Genomic DNA, 25428 nt, shown 5'->3' on the forward strand with positions numbered 1-25428 from the left:
GATAAAAGTTTATTCCTTCAAATTCCATTTTTACAATGGGAAAGAAAAAAGATGATTTATTGTCCATCCTATAATAGCTTTGCTTAATCAAGGTTTTCTTTTTTTTCTTTTTCTTTTTTTAAGTAAAAAGAATAGAAGTTTTATTCTTTCAAACTCCATTTTTACAATGGGAAAGAGTAAAGATGAGGTCTTTTCCATCCTATAGTAACTTGCTTAAACAATATATATATTATAATGTAAAAAGGATAGAAGTTTATTCCTTCAAAATCCATTTCCACAATGGGAAAGAGAAAGCAAGAGTTATTTTTCCATTCTATAATAGCTTGCTTAACCAAGTTTTGTTTTTTTTTTTAGTAAAAAGGATAGAAGTTTATTCCTTCAAACTCTATTTGTACAATAGAAAAGAGAAAAAATGGGCATTCCTCAGTTGAACCGGATGCCTTCTCTATCTTTTTTGCAGCTCTAACTAGAGCTAGAGCAACACAAGTATGTATTTTAAAGAATAAAATTGAATGAAAGGCATCTAAAATGAGCAACAATTTTTTGGATGTCATCCAAAACCAACCCTACCTCCAAATGGCAAGGAACTAGCATAGTCTAATTGATTAAGAATTTACAACCACAAATTATTTTACAATATTTTTACAAACTGTTAACTAGTTCTTAACTGAATCCACCGCAAATATCATTTTTTACTTACTAGTAATCATCCATCACATCAACTGTTTGGAAAATAGTTTATGGTTTTAACATTTTTTAGGATTTATTAGAGCAAAATTTAGCATACATATTAGGTTTCATACAAGTTGTGATTAATGATGTAACATCTAACATGAATTGCGTGTAATGCAGCAACTATCAATTGCACATGATACAATAATAAGGGAAATAATAAGATTTGTCAATACATAACAAAATTTTAATTCAAAATATTAATTAAAACCCTTAATTAATACTTTTAAAAAAAAATTGTCTAATATTAGTGGATTGAAATTCATTTAAAATTATTGAATATAAAACACATAAGAGTAATTGTCGTGTAAGATAAATTATTAAAAAAAAAAAAGAAATTGGATTTACTCAAAAAAGAAATTGGAATTTACTGATTTGCTAAAAAAAAATTTATTTATAATGCCTTGTTATTTTTTTTAATTTCTCTAAAAAATGGGATCTTCTTTTTTTCAAAAAGTTAATGGGTCTCATTAATTTATGAAATATTTTTAAAAACTCTTTATTAAAAAAGAAAAATTATAATTAATTTTTTTTATTAACTTTCTATATTAATGGTATCAAAACTATTTTAAAATAATATTTTATCAATTGTCCTAAGAGTAACTTCGTCTTTCTATTTTAAAGAAAAAACTAATCTCAAAACCATAATTACCGATATACACGTCAACTCCATGGCCAAAAACCTTTTAAAACACCTTATTTTCTTCGCTCGTACGCAACCGAGTACAGTAATCCTCTTCTCTTTCCAAACCCAGGAAAGAGAAGAGAAGAGAAGAGGTTTATTCATTCATTGTTCCAATCCAAACAATTAAGATTGCCAAACAAGGAAACGTATTTCCTTATTCCACAATCATTTTAAATTCCTTTCTAAATCCCATCGGATTTCTCACTTTCCCTGAATTTGTTTTCTCATTTCACATTGAATTCCATCGATTTCTCTGATACCCAGAACTTCAATTCCCTCAAACGTTAGTTTTTCGTCCCCACAGTATGGCTTTCCTGAGAATACTCTTTCTATTCACTTTACTTTCCTTTGCTTTTTCTCACGAGAATTCCAATCCCCACATATTCCCGAGGCCTTTGATAATCGAATACCCGGAAAACATTGAGACCCAGTTCAAGGAGTTCGATGAGGAGGTCAGATTACACTGTACGAGTTGGAGATTCGCGGTTGAGAGCAACAATCTCAGCCCCTGGAAAACTATTCCAGTGGAATGTGCGAACTATGTGAAGGATTACATGATGGGTCGAGCTTATAAGATCGACGTGGAGAGAGTATCTAAGGAGGCTGGGATTTATGCGAAAAGTGTGGAATTGGGTGGGGATGGAAAAGACGTTTGGGTCTTCGACGTGGACGAGACCTTGCTTTCGAATCTTCCATATTACGTGGAGCATGGTTATGGGTATGATTCTAATTCTTAAAGCTTGGTTTTTTTGTTTACTTTTTCAAAATACTGTTTGGTTGTTTTGAAAATATAGGAAAGAAAACTCGAAAATTTAGGGATCTGGATTTCTTTTTTTTTTTTTTACTTTATTTGGGACCTGAATGAAATGGGTTTTTAGTTTTTCCCTGCCTTTTGGTTATTATATAATGAAATTTGTTTGATGTTGTACTTGTTTGATTGGTGAGAATGTATTCGTCTATTCAAAAAGAATAAGCAAAGTGAATATTTTAGTACTTAAAAAAGAGATTGTTTGAGGACTTTGTGAAGACTATACCCTATAAAGGTGGAGCTTTTACTGTATAATTAGAAATCAAGCTGGATTTCCTCCCAAAAAAAATATATATATCAATCTGGATTCTTATCTTTTTTTGTGGCGGGGGTATAGATTTGTGTAAAAATGAATTTTATTCTTAATTGTTGTTGATGGCGGTTTTGTGAGAAGTACTTTATATCTGATTTGGGTTGATGGGGAAATTTACAGCTTGGAGATTTTTGATTCTGTGGAGTATAATAAGTGGATCGAGAAGGCAATGGCACCTGCCCTAGAGGCCAGTTTGAAACTCTATAAAGAGGTTTTGGATTTGGGATTCAAGGTTTTCTTGATGACCGGGCGTTATGAGAAGCACGAAGGGGTTACTGTCAAGAATTTGAATGATGCAGGATTTAAGAATTGGGACAAGCTCATAATGAGGTGAGTATTGAGAACTGCTCTGACTGCAACAGCTACTGCTATCTATGTATTATTCTTGCCTGTTAAGATTATGAAACTGTGCTATTTAATATTTTAATTTGTTTAAAACCTTTCCGTATTTTCTAGCTATAGATTTGATCAGAGATCCAAGCTCAAAAGGATGTACATGTTGTTAAACTGGAATCTAGGCTAGCAATTGATCGGAAGCAAATGCTTGACATCTTCTGTAGCATTTTCTGGGTTTATTATACATAGAATATCTCAGAACCTTCTCCCTGATGAGGTCCATAATTCATTGAATATATGAGAATCTTCTCTCCCCTATGCTCTTGAGTTTAGGAATTAAACTTGTCACCCGAAAACCAAGGCTAACGCTGAGGTTATTATTTTCTAACTCTTTTGATATAATTGATACAAACTAGTAAGCCCTCCTCTTGTCTCCATCTTTCTTGTAGTGTAGTGGCCTCTTTCTGCTCTCAGTTGTCTGTAGATTATAGTCGCTTTGCTGCTCTCTTTAAGGTTTCAAGCTGGATGTTTATAAAAGAGATATGAATTGATAGCAGAGAGTGGTAGTCTGTTTCTGGAGTTGGTAAAAATTTATTATTTTCTCCCTATTTTGATATAAGCTCCGTTTGGATCACGTTTTGGTGTTCGCGTTTCTGCGTTTTGGCCTTTTTTTTTTTGACCAGCGCCTCTTGCACTGTTCATGTCCCATGAACAGTGCATTAAGGCAAAGCTACAGTGCTGAACAGTGTTTTCAGCAGTGAACAGTAATCCAGAAATTATTTTTTTATTATTTTCAGTAATAAGTTCAGTTTTTGGCAAAATAAGCGGTATCTAAACACACATATAATTGATACAAACTAGTGAGCCCTCCTCTTGTCTCCATCTTTCTTGTAGTGTAGTGGCCTCTTTCAGGCTGGATGTTTATAAAAGAGATATAGATTCTCAAATTTCTTCCCCCACCCCCCCCCCCCCTAAGAACCAGAAGTGGAATCTAGCCTGCACACAAGATTTCCACTGTTAAACTGTAGAGTTCAAATTTAGGGCACATTCGGTAGACTTTAACGGTAATTACATAGGAATAGGAATATATATTACAAGAAATACAAAATGCTGTAATGTAATGCTTATTACTATTAATTTGTTTGGTGACAACACAATAATAGAACCTTAAAAGATAATAGAATGAAAGTATTTTAAATCAAACTTAAGATATATTTTAGGAAATATCTTACTCATATAATTATATTTCAAAAAAAAAAAAAAAAATTAAAATTTGAAAGAGATATTAGTTATTTTTTGTGATTTTTTATTTTCATAATTGTTATGTGCATGTGGAAAGTTTGTTTATTTAGAAATATATTAATTGTAGAAATTAATACACCTACTAAAGAATAACAATTACATCCCTTTTAGAGATAAATAGTAATTCCTTATCATAAAGAATAGCTATTCATAAGGAATGACTATTTCCTGTAATAAAAATATAACCAAACTACTTAGGGTGTGTTTGGATAGAACTTATTTTGTTGAAACTGAAAACTGAAAACTGAAAACACTGTAGCAAAATAATTTTTAAATGTGTGAATAGTGCTGTGGGATCCATTTTTAATGAAAAAATTGATAAAAAATGAAATTTGGGGGTCCGTGAACAGTGCACATGTGCACTGTTCACTGCAGAAAGTCAACATTTGCGGTTACTGTTCAATGAACAGTAACCGCAATACTCCAAAAATGCGTGAAAACCAAAAAAAAAAAAAGAACAAAAACACAGAGTAGAAAACGTGGACGTGAATAAGTTGAATACAAACACACACTTTATATCTAAACCATAGGAATAACTATTACATTACAGTGCCTATTACAGTCTACCAAATATACCCTTAGTTTGTGTGTGAGTCTCCATTCACTTGTGCAGAATCCTACTGGGCAGTGCTTCAGCCATTAGACTGTATTTTGAACAGCGGGGGTGGGACCTATTTCCTCTTCTGTCCCTTCTGTGCATCTGTGCAAGTATACTTATTAGTTCCTAAATGTATTTTATGCAAGATCTTGAAGTAAATCTTATGTTCAAGGATCCTAGTTGCCAAACCTAGAATTCAAAAGTTTAGTGCAACACTTTCAACTTAACATATATGCTTTCTTCTTCTTATGCCTTCTGCAAGATGATGCTATTATGGAAATTAAGTTACCATCCTATTAAATGTTTTATAGCAAGGTTATTGTTTTCTTATTGCCTTTTCCTTTTCTTTTCTTTTATCAATATTATGTTTGTGAAATTTAGGGGCATAAGTGACTATAAGTGTCAAATGGTGTCACAGTTCATAACATCATTATGTGATTCATTGCTTTCATCTGCATGTTTTAAGCCTATTAGTTCCCGGATGGGGTAATAATTGAACTCAGAGCATTTGAACCAATACAAATATGTTTTCCAAGGCCTATTGTGACAAAATACAAATACTATATCCCCACCCCCCCCCCCCCCCCAAAAAAAAAAAAAAAACTGTTTTCCCTCTCATTCATCTTGCATGTAAACTAATAATATGAACCTCAATTTTGGGTTTATGCTAAATATTTTTACTGTAAAACATGGATAATTTAGAAGTCTTGATACATCATCATCATCTAGACCCATTCTGCCAATATTATCAATATTTTGACAATGGTTACTACCTTTACCCCCTTTTTTTTTTGCATTTGGTTTTATCTACATTGTATGTATATATATATATATATATATATATTCTGAAATATCTAGTTACTAATGATTAAAATTGCATAGAATCTTAAATGAATCTAGGTTTAAATATTACTTTTGGAGGAGTTCCTGTACATTTAATTTTGTTAATAAGTCCCTTGTTTCTGATTGTTTCAAATGTTATCCTTACTGTTAAAAATCGTACAGAAATTGCTGACATCACTAACGGAAAGATCCCAATTCAATTTTGTTGCCTACTTGGATTAAGACTTAGTACACCAATTAGTACATGTGGCACTCAAATAGAAATTCCCCTTTCCCTAATGAGTGGCTGTGGGTGGTGATTTTGTGAAGAGGTGTTGTGGTTGGAATCCAAGAATGTAAAGATTTTCTGACCTTAAAATGGGATTCAGTTTAACATGCATCTGAATAATAATTGAATAATTTTTTTCCAAAATTTGATTAAAGGGCTTTCTTCCCCTTCCATTTCTGTTCAAATTTCTCCCTGAGAGACCTTAGAGAATGAGAGAGAAGATGAGAAAAGAATGGAGAAAAAAAGTCAGCAAAATTAGCCACTTCAGCAAAAGTTAAATCATGAAAGCCCTTTTCAGCAAAATATATGAGTTGGGAACTTTCCATTTGTCACTTCAGCAATTTTTTCCCATTTTTAGTAGTACGGTAGCATTGAAACCAATTAGAGTCAAGAGTGACTAAATTGATACAATTAAATATCAGGGACGATACTGATACTGCCCCCATTGTTGCAGAAACAAAGTAATATTTAAACCATTAATCTGATATGTAGTCATTTATGTATGTGATGCATGTGCATCCCTGCTGATACACAGATATGCATACCTAGTCTAGGGGCCCACCTCCCCCTTGGTCTTCAAACAGGGCCCCAATATATGAGAATCTGAATCCAAACGTGTAAGTCAGTTGTTGTTATTGGTCTTAGATTTGAAGGCCAGATGTTTGCCAAATCCATCATATCTCCTATTTGATCAAATTGCGTTCAATTGTTCATAGTTTGGTCTATAAAAGAGATCCTAGCTTTTTTTCTTTCTTTTCATTTTGAAGATGGAATGTGTTATAGAGCATATTGTAGATAAATATCATGTAGCTCCTGAGTGCTGGGATAGAAGGACCCAGAACCCTTTCATAAGAATGTCATTGTATTCTCTTAATAATTTTGGCCTTCTCTCTCGTAGACTTCTTATTTGTCTCTTTATAAGTTATGTTTTCCATGTAAGATCCTAATTAGTGCATTCTGCTAGGGACCCAAACTAATGATGGTGTCTGCATATAGCATTCATGGTTGAGTGATAAATAGCAAATGGGAAAAAACTATCTAACATTTTCTTATTATTAATTTCACTTTACCTTTATCCTGTGACCAAGCCATATGATTAAATACATTGAAACTTCTATTTCATGACAGTGTTTTTCTTTGGCTTCATAATGTTTTACTGAATCCCATGCTTCTCATATTGTCCAGGACCTCTGATGACCATGGGAAATTAGCCACTATATACAAGTCAGAGAAAAGGAACGAAATGGTAAATGAGGGATATAGGATTCTCGGTAACTCGGGGGACCAGTGGAGTGATTTATTGGGTTCCTCACAATCCATACGCTCTTTCAAGGTTCCAAATCCCATGTATTATCTTCCCTAATGGGGAATGATATACCTTCCTGTATTTTTTTTTTCTTTCTCAAAAAAAGAAAGTGTATATTTGTATTAAGGGGATCTTATTCTTTTCACTGTTACATGCATTCAAGTGTACTGATTAACTTATGATGCCCCAATCAATCTTACAATATACAGAGATTTTTCATTATGCACCCCCATTTAAGTTCATAGTATATCATTGCTTCAAACTTGTTTCTATGCACACACATACTGAATATGCAGTTAGCCATGTACATTGCTTGAATTGCAACTGATTTAGTTTGAACTATTGGCTCCTGAAATATATGGATTAGAAATAAGATACTGAAAAAACATCTTTTTTACTATTCAATACACATTGGTCGGGTCATTTCTTTTCCGTAATCAAATAAGATTATTGTTAAGATTTTCCAGCAATTTTTTTTCTGGAGCAGACGACAGTGTTGGACTATGAAACATTCTTTATGAGTATATGTGGGTAAAAGTAGAGCTACGTCGAAATTGCTGTCTCTTAGTCAAAACACATTCACTCTTTGGCACGCAATCAGAGCAAAATTGTATGGTTTCAGGAAGGAATAACAGGACCACATAGTACGTGATTGTAAACTTCTTTCCACTGTTTTCTTTGTGCAAAAGATCAAATGATAGATTCCTCATTGCTAGGAAGAAAAGGAATGATGTGCAATTATATTGTCTTAACAATTATTTCTACAGCAAAGTACTGATGCACATGGAAAAATCATACAATTATTTTATCTACGCCAACTTGACTTTTCTCATAAAGAAACTAAGTGACAAACAAATAAATAAAAAACTTATTTTTCTTTTTGATAAAGAGAAAAATATTGTCATTCTCAATAATAATCGTTTAAAACCATACTCCTTGGAAATATTTTCTGGATTCACTCCTGGCCACAAACATAGCAAAAAAATTTCATGGTTACAGTTTGTTCACTCTGAACCAGTTGACAGAATAGAAGTTTTTTCCATCTCCTATGCTATCTTTTCTTTCGCACCCCATCTCTCATTGCTATTTTTAGTAGTTTTAATAAACCATTTAGAATCAAGTCCTTTGGGAATTCTTCTAGGGGACCAAAGTGCCACACTATGCTAGTGCTACCATGGTCATTCTGCACTAGAAGCCTTAGCACTTGTGTTTTCTATCTCATATAAAGACTACCACAGTACCACACTATGTTAGTGCTACCATGGTTATTTTGCACTAAGTCTTAGTACTTGTCTGATGGGTTGTGTTACTATTATCTGCACAACCTAACTTGTTCGTGAACCGGAACAAAATAGAGTGACTTATTGCTTTCATTCTTGAAGAGTCATTTTCAACTACTAAAGGTTTCCTAGTGATACAAATGCTGTATAAACTTGACTGGATATAAGTTGAGAATTTTCTTTTTTCTTTTTTTCCTTTTGATAATTAGTTAAGAATAACTTTTTCTTTTGCTTCTTATCTACTTTGATATGGTTGAGAATAGCTTTTCTTTTAGCTTCTTACCTTGGGACCATAGAAAAAGTTAGGATTCTAAACAACATTTTCTTTAAAGGGTGTTAAAAATTAGAGTGACACTAATGGTGTTAAGGTGGTATAATAAGCTATAGGATTCGCATTCTTCTTGCTTTTGTTCCTTTGTATGATATTTTAAGGTATTAAACATTTTTTTTTCTTTCTTTTTTTTGGTAATAAACAAGGGAAAAACAAAAAAAATAAATAAATAAATAAAAATTACCGAGGTGTTGGAGATCTATTATGACTAAAACTTAGGACGAAGAGTACTTCAAATATAATAACAAAAGTATAACTAAGCCTTCACTCAAAAACATAAAACAAAAAAACAAAACAAAAGGTATAACTAAGTCTTTCTTTGTCCCTGTTTTTTTCCTCTTTTGTGGGCTAGCTCATGTGATACGATTCTTTGATATATGCTTCTCGTACATGATTACATAATCTTAGACAAAGCAATTAGCCAACAAAAGGTGTTTGGATTATTCCTAATTGTCTACATAAAATATTTGGAGACAGAATGTAATTAGATTGTATGATCCATTGGTCCATGTGCTTCGTATATATTATTATATTTCCCATTGATATATCTTGACAAGTCTCGCCGAAAATATATCTAAATGTAAGAACCCATTATATGTTATTTAATTTATTCCAAATACAATTACTTTTTTATTGCTTTAAATTATCGGATTTGCTTAATCCTTTTTTTTCTTCCGACCATATATCGTCAGCTTCTTGTGCCATACGAAAGCGTTTATTCTGCCTCTTTAATTGTTTCCTTATCATGACTAAACAAGATTTGTGTCACAAATTTCCTGCATGCTGAAAAACAATTCCCTTATTTTCTGTATGCTTTCACAAAAATTGATTTTACTAAAAACTTTTAACAAAATAAACGTAGGTTTTATAAAATCACTTATCTAGGAGCGACTAAAGATTTCTTTGACCATATATTTTCCAAAAACTCCATTAATAGATTGCCGCCCAACACATAAAAGAAAAAAGTATAAATGGCGAACTTTTCCATGTAAACACACACTCAAGAGCTAATATTAAAATTAAATCCACACGTTATATGATTTTTTTTTTTCTTTCTTTTTAAGTAGTTACAATATACTGCTAACTCTATAGTTTAAACTATTTTTATTCTAAACTTTCAAGCACTTCTTGCATAGAGAAAGATGTCAATTAACTTACAAAGGTCTCGGCAAATAATAATCATATAATACCACACCTTAAGTAAGATTGTGCACACGTCAAGTTGGGTGGATTGAGGCCAATATTCTTAACCAAATCACCATTAGCGAGTTTAGAAATTTTTGATCTACCATCGACCTACCAACCTTTAAAAATCAGCAAATCGATTGAACATTTATGTTATTTCAATTCAACAATTGTGTAAGTTGTCAAATTTATATATTAGGTATTTTCTAATTAGGCCATATAATAGAACTTTTTTTTTTCCTTTTAATAGGTATTATTTCAAAAACAAATTCATTCTCTCATATTAAAAATAAAAAAAAGAACAAATTTTTTTTATCCCTAAATAAATAAATTTATGGTCAAGCAAATTGGCTCTTGGCAGATTAAAAATATCTCGACTTGCAATTCAAACTGACCCACAAATGTGATGGTCATAAGTACCCAATCCGCAACTCCTCACATGATAAAATAGCATGAGCCAGCTGGGTCGAGTGGATATTTTGCACCTATATGTATTTAGGATGTGTTAGATATCCAACCTTAATTTTTTTTAGGGTTAAAAAAGGAAGAAGGAATACATTAAATTAAAAAAATCATAAATTAAAATGTATATATTAAAACATAGACCGTAGAAACAAAATGGTACAGTAAGGTAAATATTTTCTATAAAAAAATAGTTTAAAGAAAAAATTTATACAAAAAAAAGAAGCAAAAGACAGAAGATAGAAAAAGGTTATTCAAACTTCCAAAAGGGTGTACATCTCTCCTTCTTCATCTCCATCTTTTCAACACAAAATTTCAAGTATTTAAATGGAATTTTCTTCGCTGATTAGAAACATTTTGTAGAAAGTACCAAACTAATTCAATCGATACAATTTCTTATATCATATACTGTCTTCTCCTAGATGAAGGGTTACAAGAGAGGATTATTGTCATGATGGAGTAATCCAACCTTTAAACTAACCAAAAAAAAAGAAAAGATATATTGTATAATAAAAGTTGTCTTACACCTAAGTGGATGCTTTGTCATTTTTTTTTAATCTTCTTTTCTTCTTTTTCATTATATTTATCAACGTTGTGTAGTTCTAAAAAAGACTATTGTCAAAGTTTGAAGAAGTCCAAAAATACCAAATGTAAGGACCTGGTTTGAACTCTTAGCCCAAAAAGTATATGGACCTAAGCCCAAAAAGTCCAAAACAATAAATTTGTAAAGAATGGATTGGAAAACAGGGCTTCAATGAATTAAGTGGCAAGTAAACAAATCTTGATGACAAAGAAAGAAAGATAACAAATTTACAATAAGGAAAAATATCATCGGCAACGTTCGAGGAGATTGGTTCCTATAAATTGCTCTTGAAGTTCTATTACAAGTTTGATTCCTAATTGCTACAGTGCTTCCCTCCTTTTTTTTGATCCCTTCTTCATGGAGGGTTTCTCACATTATATAGTCTCCTTAAACGATCTTGGTCCTACACTTGTTGGTCATCTAAGCTATTACTTGAGTGTTTGTCCCATCAGACACTCTCTCTGGCTCTTTATGAGTTGGGAAGGCCAAGGCAACACTGTTCAGGGGTCTTCTCCATACAAATGCGGCCAAAAAGTTAGCTGCAGAGCATTCAATGCGGTGGCAGCAGCTTTTCCTTAGATATTTCTGAGCTCCCAGCCTTCTGGTACACTTGAGATACACACCTCTATCACTGGAACTTCTTAGAAGGTTACCTTGAACCTTAGGATACACATTTGAGTCGTGCTTAGCCTATCCGAGGACATATTCCTCCCCGAACCATCCTCCCATTCGTATCTTGCTCGTTAGATTCTAAGCTTGACCCATCCAACCCCATTCATTTGTTCTCGAATTACTATGCTCTCGATCAAGGCCCAAGGCCTAATATACCATTTGGGCTCTTAACCCTACAATAGCCCCTCAAAACTCCGATTTTTTCCCTCTTATCCGAGGAGAAAAGTGGGGTTTTGATTTTTCATGTGCTAATATTATTTTGCCCTTTGATTTGCACACGTGGGTAGGGATGGCAATTATAGCCCGACCCGCAGATACCTAGCCCGGCCCGACCCTAATGGGTTGGATTTTACTCGGTCTGATAAAGAATAGGGTCGGGTCCAGGTTTTTGGTAAAACTCGGCCCAGACCCGGACCCGACCCGACCCAATTACAAGATAATACAATTACAAAAAAAACCCTCCTATATATATATGTTTATAAACCCTAATCTAATCCTCTCTCATTTCACAACAACTGACCAGCCACCTTTCTCCTCTCCCACTCTCACTCTCAATCTCACCACCGGCCCAAGATCTCACTGCCGGTCCATGCTCTGTCACCGCTCTCCCTCAAGCGACCTCACCGATAAGCACCCCAAGCGATCAAGCACCTCTCCTCACCTCATCGGACCCTCATCTTTCTCACCTCGTTGTGAACTCAAGCTGCTGCACTGAAAATCGTTTTTTTTTTTTTTTTTTTTTTTTTTTTTTTTTTTTTTTTTTTTTTTTTTTTCGTTCAAAGAATCAAATTTGTATTTTCTAGTTTAAGTGCTATTTTTGTTGAATAGGATCGGCTTGTTTGATTTGATTTTGTAGGGTCTTCTTGTTAGGACCTAGGGATTATATGTTAATTCTTGTTTTTACTTTTGATGTGGGAAAAATTTGTAATGAAAATCAGTTTCCCCTACTGTTTGGTTGCTAAGAAAATCAATATCAGGTAAACAATTTTCTTTTTCTTTTTTTTTTGATTGGGCAACGGATCTGTTCAGATCTGGATTTTTTTGATTTTCTTAGTTGAACAAAGGAATCTGTTTAGACCTAGGGATTTTCTTGATTGGACAAAGGGTTTCGGATCTGTACAGATTTGGATTTTCTTGAGTTTCCCCTACTGTTTGGTTGTTGAGAAAATTAGTATCAAGCAAACAAATAAATTTTTTTTTTTTTTTGATTGGGCAACGGAATAGGCCCTAAAGTGGCATGGCCCAATGGGGCCTGTGGGGCCCGGTGGGGCGGGTCTAGGTCTCCGAAAAAAATCCGATTAATAATCGGGCCGAGTCTGAGTTGTGGGTCCTGACCTGCGGGTCGGGCCCAAGTATAAAGAAACCTGGCCCGAACCCGACCCGTTGCCATTCCTACACGTGGGAGTGCCGTTTTATGTGCCCCATAATTGCCACTAAAGCTCTCGAGGCATCATTAATTGCTCCAAGCGGCATTATGTTATCTACATCCAACAATGAGGCGCTAATCCAATGGCTGATATTTCTCCTTGGGTTTTAAGCGTGATAACTCCCACTCAATCTTGCCTTCTATATAAAGCATTCAGAGAAATCATTTCCCTTATTTCAAAAATCTTCAAGCTCTCCAGAGATCCCAAGCACTCAAAGTTACTAAACTTCCTACACCTTTTCTTTAAGAGATCCTTGAAAATCTTTCTAAAGGTTTCAGGGACTAATACACATCTTAGTTCTTGTCAGTTTCTATTTCTTTAAACTTTTCTTTTTCTCCTCGGCCTTCCAGTTCTTATTTCTTCATTTACCAATTTCAGTTGTTTCCCTTTAGTTTGTCTAGATGGGTAGATTTAAGCACCTAGTAGACTCCCGTGCCAAAATAGAGACCTTTAAGGATAAATACCACATACCACAAGGAGTCGTCCTGCGATACTATTCCCTAGAACAAATAGTGACACACAGAGAAGAGGGGGAAGTCATCATCCCTATGATAGCTTTCATAGAAGGGGGAATGACTCTCCCTATGGGTAGGATAACATGGGATTACCTCATCAACCATAGGATATGCCCCCACAAATGTGCGCCCAACCTATTTAGGGTCTTAGGTAGTGTTGATGCTCTCAACAAGCATCTGCTTGGGGCTCACTTGGCATGATATGGTCCACATGTACGATTGCCACTCCCTTAAAAGTGCAGGATATTATCTCAAGTCCCGATCTGACGTTCTCAGACTAGTATCATGTCTACCTAAATCTAACAAGGGTATGAAAGATGACTATCTGATAGCTTCGGGAGCATGGCATGATGGCCTTCACTACCCCATCCGAGAGGGGGAGCGAGGTGGGATACCTTAGAGTTAGGTTCCTTAGCAAGAGATTTAGATTCTTTATCCTTGACCATGTCATTATTTTCCTTTCATCTTGCTTTCTTTTGATGATGGATTTTAACTTTCTAACCATGTTTTTCTTCTCGGTTACTTTTGCAGATAAGAGGTTGTATGGCACCGAGATCCCAAGACCCATATAGGCCCTTGGGCCCAGGCCCAACGGGAACAGCCCTATTGCCTTAAGCCCTTCTTGGATCTGCCTTAGCGCAAAAACCAAATTTTGGGCCTTGAATTCTGAGGTATGCTCGGCATATGCTTTCCCGAGCAAGCTTATTAACCGTGTCCAGGTAAATCATAAGATGCTCGGTAAACTGCATTACCGAGCACTATCAACTAAGCTGGAACCAAGTTCCAAGGCCATAATTGTTGCACTCCACTCTCACTTAAAAGTCCACTTAAATCAGATAATACTGGACCTTCAATAGCACTAACAGAGACTGAAAACGTAATCTCACCACTAACCTTGGCTATAAATAGCAGAAGTTTGGAAGGAATAAGGGGTTCAGAAAAACGGAGAGAAAACAATCAAGTGAGAAAGTATAAACTGAGTGTTGCTTTAAGTCTCTCTACCGAGAACGACCCAGAGTAGGAAATCCTCAAGCCCACTACAAATAAATTGTGAGCCCAAGTGATTTAAGGCCCAACAGCGTCATACTTGGTTCCTACAATTGGTGCCCACCGTGGGGCTCTCCTACGAAACTGTGGTTCGACTGAGGCTCAAACAAGGGAAATGTCTGAGGAGCGTTCAGGAGGGCGTGCGCCGAGCAGTTCCATAGGATCTTCTCGGGGATCGACGTTGAGGGAGAGAAGGCAGAAATGGCGGGAGGATAAGGAGCACCTAAGAGGAGAGGAAAGGTCCGGATTAGGAGAAGGGTCGGCCCAGACACACCGAACGGTTTCAGGCGTCTCGGCGCATCAGCAGTATGATGATAGAGACCGAGAGCTAGAGTGGTTGCGCAGATTGGTAATGGATTTGGAGCTGGAAGCAAGGGGTCGGCACCAAGAAAGGAATCGCAACCCTCAGCAAAGGAGAAATAGGGGCGAGGAGGGCTCCAGCCGATCTGGTACGCAATGATTCCGAGACCGATCACGCTCTCAAGAGTCGCACCGACACTCCCGGGAACCACGTCATCAACGGGACCGTTCACGGTCGCATGGATACGATGACCGAGGATCAGAATCGCCGGAGGAATGGCAGCACCACAATGCCGCCATGGACGCCATGAGCCGAGCCTTGCGGATGGCAGCCCGGTCTCCATTCTCCGATGAGATTGAACGGGCCCCTATGCCGAGCAGATTCACGTGAACGCCATTCAATTCCTATGAGGGGAGGACAGACCCCGTAGAGTATGTCAGTCATTACATCTATATGATGTCTTTGCATGCACACAATGATGCATTGATGTGTAAAGTATTCCCCTCTAGTCTCAGCTCAACGGCCCTGAGATAGTTCAATGGGTTACGGAAAGGCTCCATACATAGCTTTGCCGAGCTGATTCAAGAGTTCGGCAGTAGATTCGTAACATGCAGTCGAGTGCAACAGTCGGTTGACGCGTTACTTTCCATGAAGATGAGGGTCGGGGAAACCCTTCGAAGTTATGCCAGCCGATACTGGGAATTCTACAACAAGATTGGTGGAGGCAACGAGAAAATTGCGGCAAGCACCTTCAGGATGGGACTCCCCGAAGACTCTGAATTACGGGAGTCGTTGACGAAAAGACCCCCCGAGGATATGAGGCAACTGATGAGACGCATAGAGGAGTACAAATGCCTGGAGGACGACTGGCTGCAGAGCAGGGGGAAAGCTCCATTAATTGGGAGATCTCGGCAAGGCGTTTTGCCGACAAAACCAAAAAAAGACTTCAGAATGCAGGAACCAGATGTGCAAATCGAAGGGGTTAATGTGGCGTTTAAAGATCCTGTGCACAAGATCTTGGAACGGATCAAGAACGAGTCATTCTTCAGGTGGCCAAACAAAATGGGGGGGGGACCCGTCTCGGAGGAACCAAAACCTATACTGCACCTATCACAGAGACAAAAGACACACCACCGAGCAGTGTCGGGTATTAAAAGATCATCTCGGGCAGCTAGTAAAGGCAGGGTACCTGAAAGAGTTTGTAGTAGACTCCACTGACCGAGAAGCCGGATAGGGCATCCAACAGAAAAGGAACCCCCTCCCGCCTCCACTGGGGGTAATCGAAGTCATCCATGCTGCACCAAGAGGAACAGCAGCAGCAAAAAGGGTATTGACAGTGGCTTGCACGGGAGGAGAATCGGCCGAGAAGAAGAAGAAAGGTGGACGGCTGACCATCTCGTTCGGAGAAGACGATTTGGAAGGAACGGTCCAACCTCACGACGATGCTTTGGTGGTGACGGCCCGGATAGGTGGGTTCCTGGTGAAGAGGGTGATGATTGATCAAGGGAGCGGGGTTGACGTCATGTACCTGGACCTCTTCGAAGGGCTCGGATTAAAGACCTAGGATTTGGCGAAGTATGACACACCGCTGGTCTCATTTGATGGGAGAGTTGTAATTCCCGAGGGACAAATCTCTCTCCCGGTGGACTTGGAAGGCAAGGGAGTTATAGTTACCTTCATAGTAGTCCGATCATTCTCACCGTACACCGCAATCCTGGGGAGGCCGTGGATTCACGCCATGAAGGCTGTTCCGTCCACCCTCCACGTGAAAGTAAAATTTCCTACTGAGTATGGAGTTACCGAGGTGAGGGGGAACCAACAAGTGGCGAGGCAGTGCCTTGTCACCGCGGTCAGATGGAAAAATGAACAGTTCGGACAAGCCGAGCAGGCCGAGAAAGAAACTTCATAGCAATTACAGAAACCCCGAGGGGAAACAGGGGCGGACGTGGCCGAGGAGGTATTGAAGGTTAGAATTCTTCCAGATACTGACAGATATTTCCAGATAGGTACAAGCATAAATGACCGGGAAAGGGTAGAGATGTTGTTGTTCCTTTTGCAGAACGTAGATGTTTTCGCGTGGAACCCATATGAAGTGCCCGGCGTAGATCCCGAGTTCATTGTCCACAAACTCAACGTGGACCCATCATTTCCCCCGAAGAAGCAGAAACCGAGAAGAGCATCAAAAGAACACGTCGATGCAGTAAACCTGGAGGTCCAGTGGCTGAAGGAGGCCGGAGTCATAAAAGAAATATTCTTCCCGAGATGGTTAGCAAATACTGTCGTAGTGAAGAAGAAGAACGGCAAATGGAGAGTTTTTGTGGACTTCATAGACTTGAACAGGGCGTGTCCCAAGGACCCATTCCCAATGTCCAAGATTGATCAACTAGTAGACGCCACGTATGGGCACCCGAGGATGAGCTTCCTGGATGCCTTCCAAGGCTACCACCAGATTACCTTGGCGCTCGAGGACCGAGAAAAGACAGCATTTATTTCCCCGAATGCAAACTATCACTACGAGGTCATGCCGTTTGGATTGAAGAACGTCGGAGCCACGTACCAACGAATGATGACGAGAATGTTCTGAGAAAAAATTAGATGCACGGTTGAAGTTTATATTGACGACATGGTGGTAAAAAGAAGAAAAGAGTCACAGCATACAGAAGACCTCCGGGGAGTATTCGAGATACTACGGCGGCACAAATTGCGCCTGAATGCCGAGAAGTGCACTTTCGGAGTGGGGGCTGGCAAGTTCCTGGGATATCTGATCTCTACTCGGGGAATAGAGGCTAACCCCGACCAAATAGAGGCCGTGAACCGCCTCAAACCACCAAGCAATCCTAAAGAGGTGCAAGTGCTCACTGGAATGTTAGCCGCCCTGAACTGATTCATCTCCAAGTTTGCCGATCGCTGCCGGCCGTTTTATCAACTTCTGAAGAAGTGGAAGGGGTTTCGTTGGGACGAGGGATGTGATGAGGCTTTTCGAGAGCTGAAAGAATACTTGGCAAAGGCACCGAGGTTGACGGCCCCGGAGCCCGGGAAGGATTTGTTTATGTACCTCTCAGTCACCGAGCATGCCATAAGTGCTGTGTTACTAAGGGACCAAGGAGTACAAATGCCAGTGTATTACGTAAGCAAAATCTTAGTAGATGCCAAGACAAGGTACCTGCCCCTGGAGAAGTTAGTTTTAGCCTTGGTGCATGCCACGAGGAAGTTGCCACATTACTTCCAGGCTCACACGGTGTTCGTCCTCACCGAGTATCCATTACAGTCACTGTTAAAGAAATCAGACTTCACAGGTCGAATTGCCAAATGGGGGACTTGGTTGGGATCGTTTGACATAAGATACCGACCTAGAAGCTCGGTGAAGGGACAGGTTCTCGCAGATTTCATCGCAGAATTCACACCCAAGAACGACGGCAAGGTAATCTGTAGTGCAGAAATTCGCCCGTGGAGGGTATTTGTGGACGGCGCATCAAATGCTATGGGGGCCGGGGCTGGTATTGTCATAATCACCCCTGAGGGCATACGATTGGAACACTTCTTCAGATTGGGATTCAAAGCCTCAAACAATGAAGCCGAGTATGAGGCCCTACTAGCCGGTTTGAGGGCCCTATTGCATCTGGGCGCAAAGGATGTAGAGATTTACTCGGACTCTTGGCTGGTTGTTTATCAGATCACAGGAGACTTCGAGGAAGGGGACTCTCGAATGAAAGCTTATCTGAGTGCGGCAAAGCAGATTATCGGTCAATTCGGAACGATAAAGGTATCCCAGGTAGCTCGGTCACAAAACAAGCATGCTGACTCCCTTGCCAAGTTAGCCTCATCGGCTATTGAGGACATGCCACAGCTAGTCACAATAGAACTTATAAGGGAGCCAAGTATCTGTGTGAAGAGTGTTCCCGACCAAGCCAGAGTAGAGGTTGCGCAGGTAGTAGTGGTTGATCCGTGTTGGATGAACCCGATCATAGATTTCCTTACCGAGGATAAAGTTCCGGAGGATGAAGACAAGGTCAACAAGATTCGTCGGGTGGCTCCCCGGTACTGGCTGTCTTCGGACTGCAAATTGTACCGAAGGTCCTTCGTAGGCCCTTATCTCTTGTGCTTACATCCCGAGAAAGTCAGAGAGCTTCTGACCGAGCTACATGAGGGAATGTGTGGCGGACATGTTGGGGAACGGTCTTTAGCACACAGAGCGATGACCCAGGGGTTTTGGTGGCCACAGATGTAGAAGGATGCCGCTGAATATGTTCGGAGTTGCGAACAATGTCAAAAGCACGCCCCTTTGATCCATCAGCCTGCAGGATGTCTAAATCCTGTCAGCAGCTCGTGGCCGTTCGCGCAATGGGGGCTTGACATCCTCGGACCATTCCCCCGAGCAACGGGGAATCGCCGTTTTGTATTGGTAGCTGTAGATTACTTCACAAAGTGGGCAGAAGCTGAGGCCTTGGCCAATATCCGGGATACTGACGTGAAAAAGTTTGTATGGAAAAACATAGTCACAAGGTTTGGGGTGCCAAATTCGCTAGTAACAGACAATGGGCTACAGTTCGACAGCAAAGCTTTTCGAACCTTCTGCAGCAAAGCTTTTCGAACCTTCTGCAGCGAACTCGGCATCAGGAACAAGTATTCAACCCCGGCTTACCCACAAAGCAACGGCCAAGCTGAGGCAGTAAACAAGACTATTTTGAACGGGCTCAAGAGAAGGTCGGACGGGGTGAAAGGAAGATGGGCAGAAGAGCTACCCAGTGTATTGTGGGCTTACCGCACGACCCCCAGGAGATCCACGGGGGAGACCCCGTTTTCTTTGACATACGGAGCGGAGGCAGTGATACCAATCGAGGTGAGCTTATGCAGCGCACAGGTTGCCGGGTTTGACCCCGTCCAGAACGCCGACCTGATGATGGAGCGTTTAGATTGGCTAGAAGAATGCAGGGAGGCCGCGACCATACGGCTCGCCGAGTATCAGCAGAAGCTAGCCCAAAGATACAACCGAAATGTAAAGGGGAGGGAATTCAGTGCCGGGGAACTAGTGCTAAGAAAGGTTGTGGGAAACATGCGAGACATAGCTGCAGGGAAGCTTGTTCAAACCTGGGAGGGACCATACAGAGTTACAGCCATCGCGGGTGCAGGGGCCTACTACTTGGAAGACCTCGACGAGAGGCCGCTTCCCCGGCCGTGGAACGCCAACAACTTAAAGAAATTCTACGCATGATCATCCGTGTAAGCCAGAACTTGTATTTCGCTAAAATCAAGATTATGATGAACTTATTTGTATATGCTGTTTTTGGTTCCGTGACTGCACACCAAGAGAATTGCAAATAATATTTCAAAGGGCAGAAACCTGGTCCTCGGCTCGATTAAAATCGCCGAACAGGTGGAAACCTTACCAATAAATCTCTAAAGACAGAGACCTGACACTCGGCTCGATTAAAATCGCCGAGCAGGTGGAAACCTTACAACTAAAATCTCTAAGGACAGAGACCTAATACTCGGCTCGATTAAAATTGCCGAGCAGGTTGAGACCTTATAACTAAAAACACAAAGGACAGAAGCCTGGCTCTCGGTTAAGCTAAATGGCCAAAATACTGGGATAATCCACGTGAAACATACAAATAGACAGAAATTCATTCAACGGATTAAAATGAAAGTCAAACGGAAAGCATATTACCAATCAAATAAATAAGGGTAATTGTTCATGCACCACATCCCGGTGCCTTAGGCAAATAAACCATTAAAATTAGAAATATGATAAAAACAAGTAAAAGCATAAAAGGACTGTGAGAAAATCAGCTGGAGGGTCGGGCAGGGTCCGTCACTTCTGGCTGGTCAATCAGGGGGAAATGCGAGTCTTCACCGAGAAGCTCCTGCACAGTCGGGATGCTGGTGGCTTCCATGTCCTCTGGCTTGGCATGAGCGTCAATTTGTTCAACCAGCTCCCTCATGCTGGCCGTTTCCTCCTCGTCAATAGCAGCTGGGGTGTCCTGGACGGCAGCGATAGGGCTCGGAAAGGGAATTTGGCCAGGGTCTCTCAGGTGCGAATCCTCGGGAACACCCAGTGCTTGGAGAGTGGCGAACCACCCGGCCTCAAAACCTAGGTTCCGAGCCCGAGCCACTACCGGCTTTGCAGAATTCTCGGCATCAGCAAAGCCTTTGTTATACCATTTTTGCTCCGCTGCCGCCAAGGCTGCCCTAAGGTTGGCTAACTCCTCGGCGTTGGCAGTATTGAGGCTGATGGCTTTAGCTAACTTGACCTCCGTCTCATTCTGCTTGGCCAAGAGCTCCGCACACCTCTTTTCGGCCAATGCCCTGTTCTTCTCCGCGGCAGCAGCCTTCTTCTCGGCAGACTCAGCTACTTTGAACTTTTCCTTCGCCGTTTTGGCCGCTGACTCCCGCGCTCCCTTTTCGCACTCGACTTCCTCGGCGAGATCCCGTGTCCGGCTGGCTACTATGTGAGCCAGTTGGGTAGCCTAGCAAGCACAAAAGTTAATAAAGAAGCAGAAATGAATGTATGGAAAGAAAACGAATAAGCTAAGTAATTACCGCAATGGCGTGCCACTCTAACCGGCGCCCCACAGACTCCTCAGATCCCTCCTCGAAGGCATGCATGTCCTCGGGAAGAAGAAGACTTTCGGCCAAAGTTTAGGCAATACGGCCGCCTTCGCCCTTCTCCCACATCCGAACACAGGCGGTTGAAGGCAGCGGCTTGCCGTCCAATAGGAACTTGGGCTTCCACGCTGGAGCCACTTGAGAGGAGGACGTAACCCTCGTACCAGCCTGGGTTGGCGGCTTGCGAATAACGATTCCCCCTGTTGGTTGGGGAGGAGTCTAGACGGCGGCATCCCCCGGGCCCGTGGAAGGTTGATCGGTTACCTTCTGTTTCTTACGGGCCCATCCAACCTGCAAAGAGGGTGGAGGTTGAGGCCCCTGGCCCCGGCCCTGAGAAGGTGGGGGCTGGTTGGGTTGCTGTGCACCGGGCACGAAACAGTCAATGGTCATGACCTTCCTTGACACCATCCTTCCACCGGGATGGATAGGTTCAACCGACTGGGCAGCTGCTTCAACCACTGGTTGCTGAGTCTCGGCCGGGGGATTCTCGGGCTGCGGCTGCTCTTGAACAAGGCCCTCTTGTTGGACAGTTTCGTGGGCTAACTCTCTAAGGCGCCGAGACACCAGTTCCGCGGACTCGTCTCTCAATGGGGCTAGCTCGTCCGAGCAGGTGAAGCGCCGTCCAAAATCTCTCGCCTCCCTGGTTGTAAGCGTCGGCGGCAGGAAATTCGCTTACTAGATGTCTATGTAGGACAGCAGGGGATTGTCAACAAAAAGTGCCTGCTTAAAATTCTGCCACGTGGAGTAAACTGGCTCTATCCCGAGGATCAGGTGCGAAGCTCGGAGTTGTCCGTCCCAATGCACATATATCTCTGAGCAAAGGATGAAGTTCAAATCCTTGGCGTGGACGGTTCTAATGTCCGGAACAAACACTTTGCCGTCTGCAAAAGAATAGGTGCCATATCAGTATCTGATTATAAAGATTTATTCCATTAAAAGAAAAGAAAAAGCGGAGGAAAATAGTTAGATCGAGGGATTGGTACAAACCCACTTCACACCGTGAAAGGGGGCAAGGGACGTCCCTGGCAAACCAATTGCCGCGCACCCAAACGAACTCTCCGGCGGAGTTCCTGTTCGAGTCAGCCAGGCATGATATCAGCCGTACCCGATTATCTCGTGCCTTTAGGTAATAGTTGGTAGCTTTGTTCCCACATAGTCTATACATGTGGTTAATATCATGGTAATTTAACTGTAAATTGAAGGTATGGTTCAACCTACAGACGTAGCTAACTACCCGGTAAAAGTTGGGGGGCAGCTGGTCGGGACACAGCCCGTAATACCTAAGTGTATCGGTCAAAAGGGGATCCACGGGGAACCTAACCCCGCCTTCTAGGATTGCCATCAGAGGAAAAAAGGCTGTACCAAATCCTCGGTGGAGAGCAATATCACTCTCGTGGCAGTAAGCCACATCCACGTCATCGGGAATACTAAATGTGCTCCTAAAGGAGGCCAAGGCATCCGGGGACTCTAAAAGGTAAGAGTAACCCATCTATAACACCTAATGCTATGAAAGGGAATTTGAAGAAATAAGCTGAAGGAATAGAAAAAGGAAGAAAAACTTACTTTGGGTTCTAAGTAGGAAGAGAGCACTGGGCGGGAGAGTAAGCACACAGAGAATTGGTCGGCAGAGAGAAAGCACGAAATATCAGAGGTGGAGGAAAAATGAGAGAATGTTCTATGGGGAACTATTTATAGGGTCAGAAAGAGGGGGGGCAAAGAAGCGTTTAATCAAGCAGTAAATGGGCACGATTTACGAACGACCCTGTGGATGCCAAACGTAACCAGAACGCACGCTGCTCCGGTTCACGAAGCGTCAGGCAATAATGACAACTGTACCTGGCGCCACAAAACGGCGCGTCTTTTGAGATGAGCATTAATTAGGAACCATAACTATGATTCCCAGGCCATAAAAGTCTCTGAGGTCAAGAGGCTCGGCCAGCTCCTTGATTCTTCCCGGCAACCGGGTATGAATCAAGGGGGGGCTAATGTACGGCACCGAGATCCCAAGACCCATATAGGCCCTTGGGCCCAGGCCCAACGGGAACAGCCCCATTGCCCTAAGCCCTTCTTGGATCTGCCTTAGTGCAAAAACCAAATTTTGGGCCTTGAATTCTGAGGTGTGCTCTGCATATGCTTTCTCGAGCAAGCTTATTAACCGTGTTCGGGTAAATCATGAGATGCTCGGTAAATTGCATTACCGAGCACTATCAACTAAGCTGGAACCAAGTTCCAAGGCCATAATTGTTGCACCCCACTCTCACCTAAAAATCCACTTAAATCAGATAATACTGGACCTTCAATAGCACTAACAGAGGCTGAAAACGTAATCTCACCACTAACCTTGGCTATAAATAGCAGAAGTTTGGAAGGAATAAGGGGTTCAGAAAAACGGAGAGAAAATAGTCAAGTGAGAAAGTATAAACTGAGTATTGCTTTGAGTCTCTCGGCCGAGAACGACCCAGAGTAGGAAATCCTCAAGCCCACTACAAATAAATTGTGAGCCCAAGTGATTTAAGGCCCAACAGTGTCATACTTGGTTCCTACAGAGGCACATAGTGCTGAGGCTCAATTTGACCAACGTTGAAGCTCTTAACTACTTGCTGAGGTCCGAGATCTTTGTAAGTGAAGATAGGCAGTTGAGAGCAATCCACTTAATTTTGGACTTTGAGCCTATCTCGAAAATATACCAAGAAATAGGCAACGCCATAAGAGTGGGTGACCAGCGGCTGGCTCGGATTGACATGTCACGCCCAAATTTCCTAGCCCAAGACGATCTTCCACCAGTCATGCTGCCACTTCAACAAGTTCCGCCTGAAACAGCAGCAACGCCCGAGGAGAAGATTGCCTCTTCATGCCTATCACTAGAGGAGGCGATAGACAAATTCCACTTCGAAGAAGAAGAGAATCCAGGGGCTCTTGTAGTCAACATCTCGGAAGAGACTGATAGGCATTTAGGTGTTCACGCCCCCACTCTAGTGATTTCCCGTCCAAACAGCACGTTCGAAGAAGAGGAAGATGGGATGGCATTGAACCGGGGAAACAAGAGCTTAAGAGGTGTCAACTTCGAAAGAAGCCACCAAGTCCCAAGTTCCACCCATACTTCCTCCTCCTTTTCCTCTACCTCCCACCAACCTTGGACTGAAAGCCATTCCTGATCTAAAGAAGAAAAGGCCGATTCAGAAGCTTGAAGAAGGGGAGGTGGACCCTCAGAAGGGGACTAAGCAGCAGAAGGTGGCCAAAGACCCTCGGGACAAGAGGTCCACTTCTGCGAATAGCCGAAAGGAGCAAACTAGGGCCGATGTGCGCCTTCCACAAAGCACCTGGTCTTCTCAACTGGAGGTGGATGGGGCTGCCATCCCTTGGAATGCCTCAGTCAGGGACTTTCAAAGGGGGTGTGCAAGCTACATTGCTGAAGCCTTGGAGCAGCCTCTTCTCCTCCTTAGAGACATGGAGGCTTACAAGCACTTCAAGCAAAATGACCTCTTCCTGTCCCTAAAGAGGGACCTCGCTATGGTAAGCAATTTATCATATCCTTGAATTTAAATGCTAAGTTGTACTTTCATTCTTCCCCTACTTTTTTATTCATGTGATTCTTCTGTTATTTTTGGGCAGGTTGTTCAGCAAGTTTTTGTGGCCGAAGAGTAGGTTTGCGACGCCCGTAATGAGGCCAACGCTGAGGCCCTCTCCTGTGCTGATGTTGAGAGGTCCTTGGAGGCCCTAAAATAAGAACAAGCGAAGCTGTCCGAGAAGCTGAAAGAAGCGAACAAGGCTCGCCTAAGTGCTGAAGCGGGTCTAAAGACCGTGGAAAGGCAAGTCGAGGATCAGTGT

At 41.1% G+C, this 25428-nt stretch overlaps 1 protein-coding gene across 1 annotated transcript; it reads left to right on the top strand.

The window, feature by feature from the left end:
* Positions 1–1416: 1416 nt before the first annotated feature.
* On the top strand, positions 1417–7413 carry LOC115962049 (acid phosphatase 1-like). Its single transcript, XM_031080912.1, has 3 exons — positions 1417–2135; positions 2659–2868; positions 7071–7413. The coding sequence occupies exons 1-3, from the start codon at positions 1723–1725 to the stop codon at positions 7246–7248; spliced, it is 801 nt and encodes a 266-aa protein (XP_030936772.1). The 5' UTR covers positions 1417–1722; the 3' UTR covers positions 7249–7413.
* The last annotated feature ends 18015 nt before the right edge of the window (positions 7414–25428 follow it).

The sequence above is a fragment of the Quercus lobata genome, chromosome 9, assembly GCF_001633185.2.
Source record: "Quercus lobata isolate SW786 chromosome 9, ValleyOak3.0 Primary Assembly, whole genome shotgun sequence".
In the NCBI taxonomy this organism is placed as follows: domain Eukaryota; kingdom Viridiplantae; phylum Streptophyta; class Magnoliopsida; order Fagales; family Fagaceae; genus Quercus; species Quercus lobata.

Coding starts and splice junctions, on each gene's coding strand:
- LOC115962049 (XM_031080912.1), top strand. CDS start 1,723: ATGGCTTTCCTGAGAATACTCTTTCTATTCACTTTACTTTCCTTTGCT. Junction 2,136..2,658: donor TACGTGGAGCATGGTTATGG/GTATGATTCTAA, acceptor GGAAATTTACAG/CTTGGAGATTTTTGATTCTG. Junction 2,869..7,070: donor TGGGACAAGCTCATAATGAG/GTGAGTATTGAG, acceptor CATATTGTCCAG/GACCTCTGATGACCATGGGA.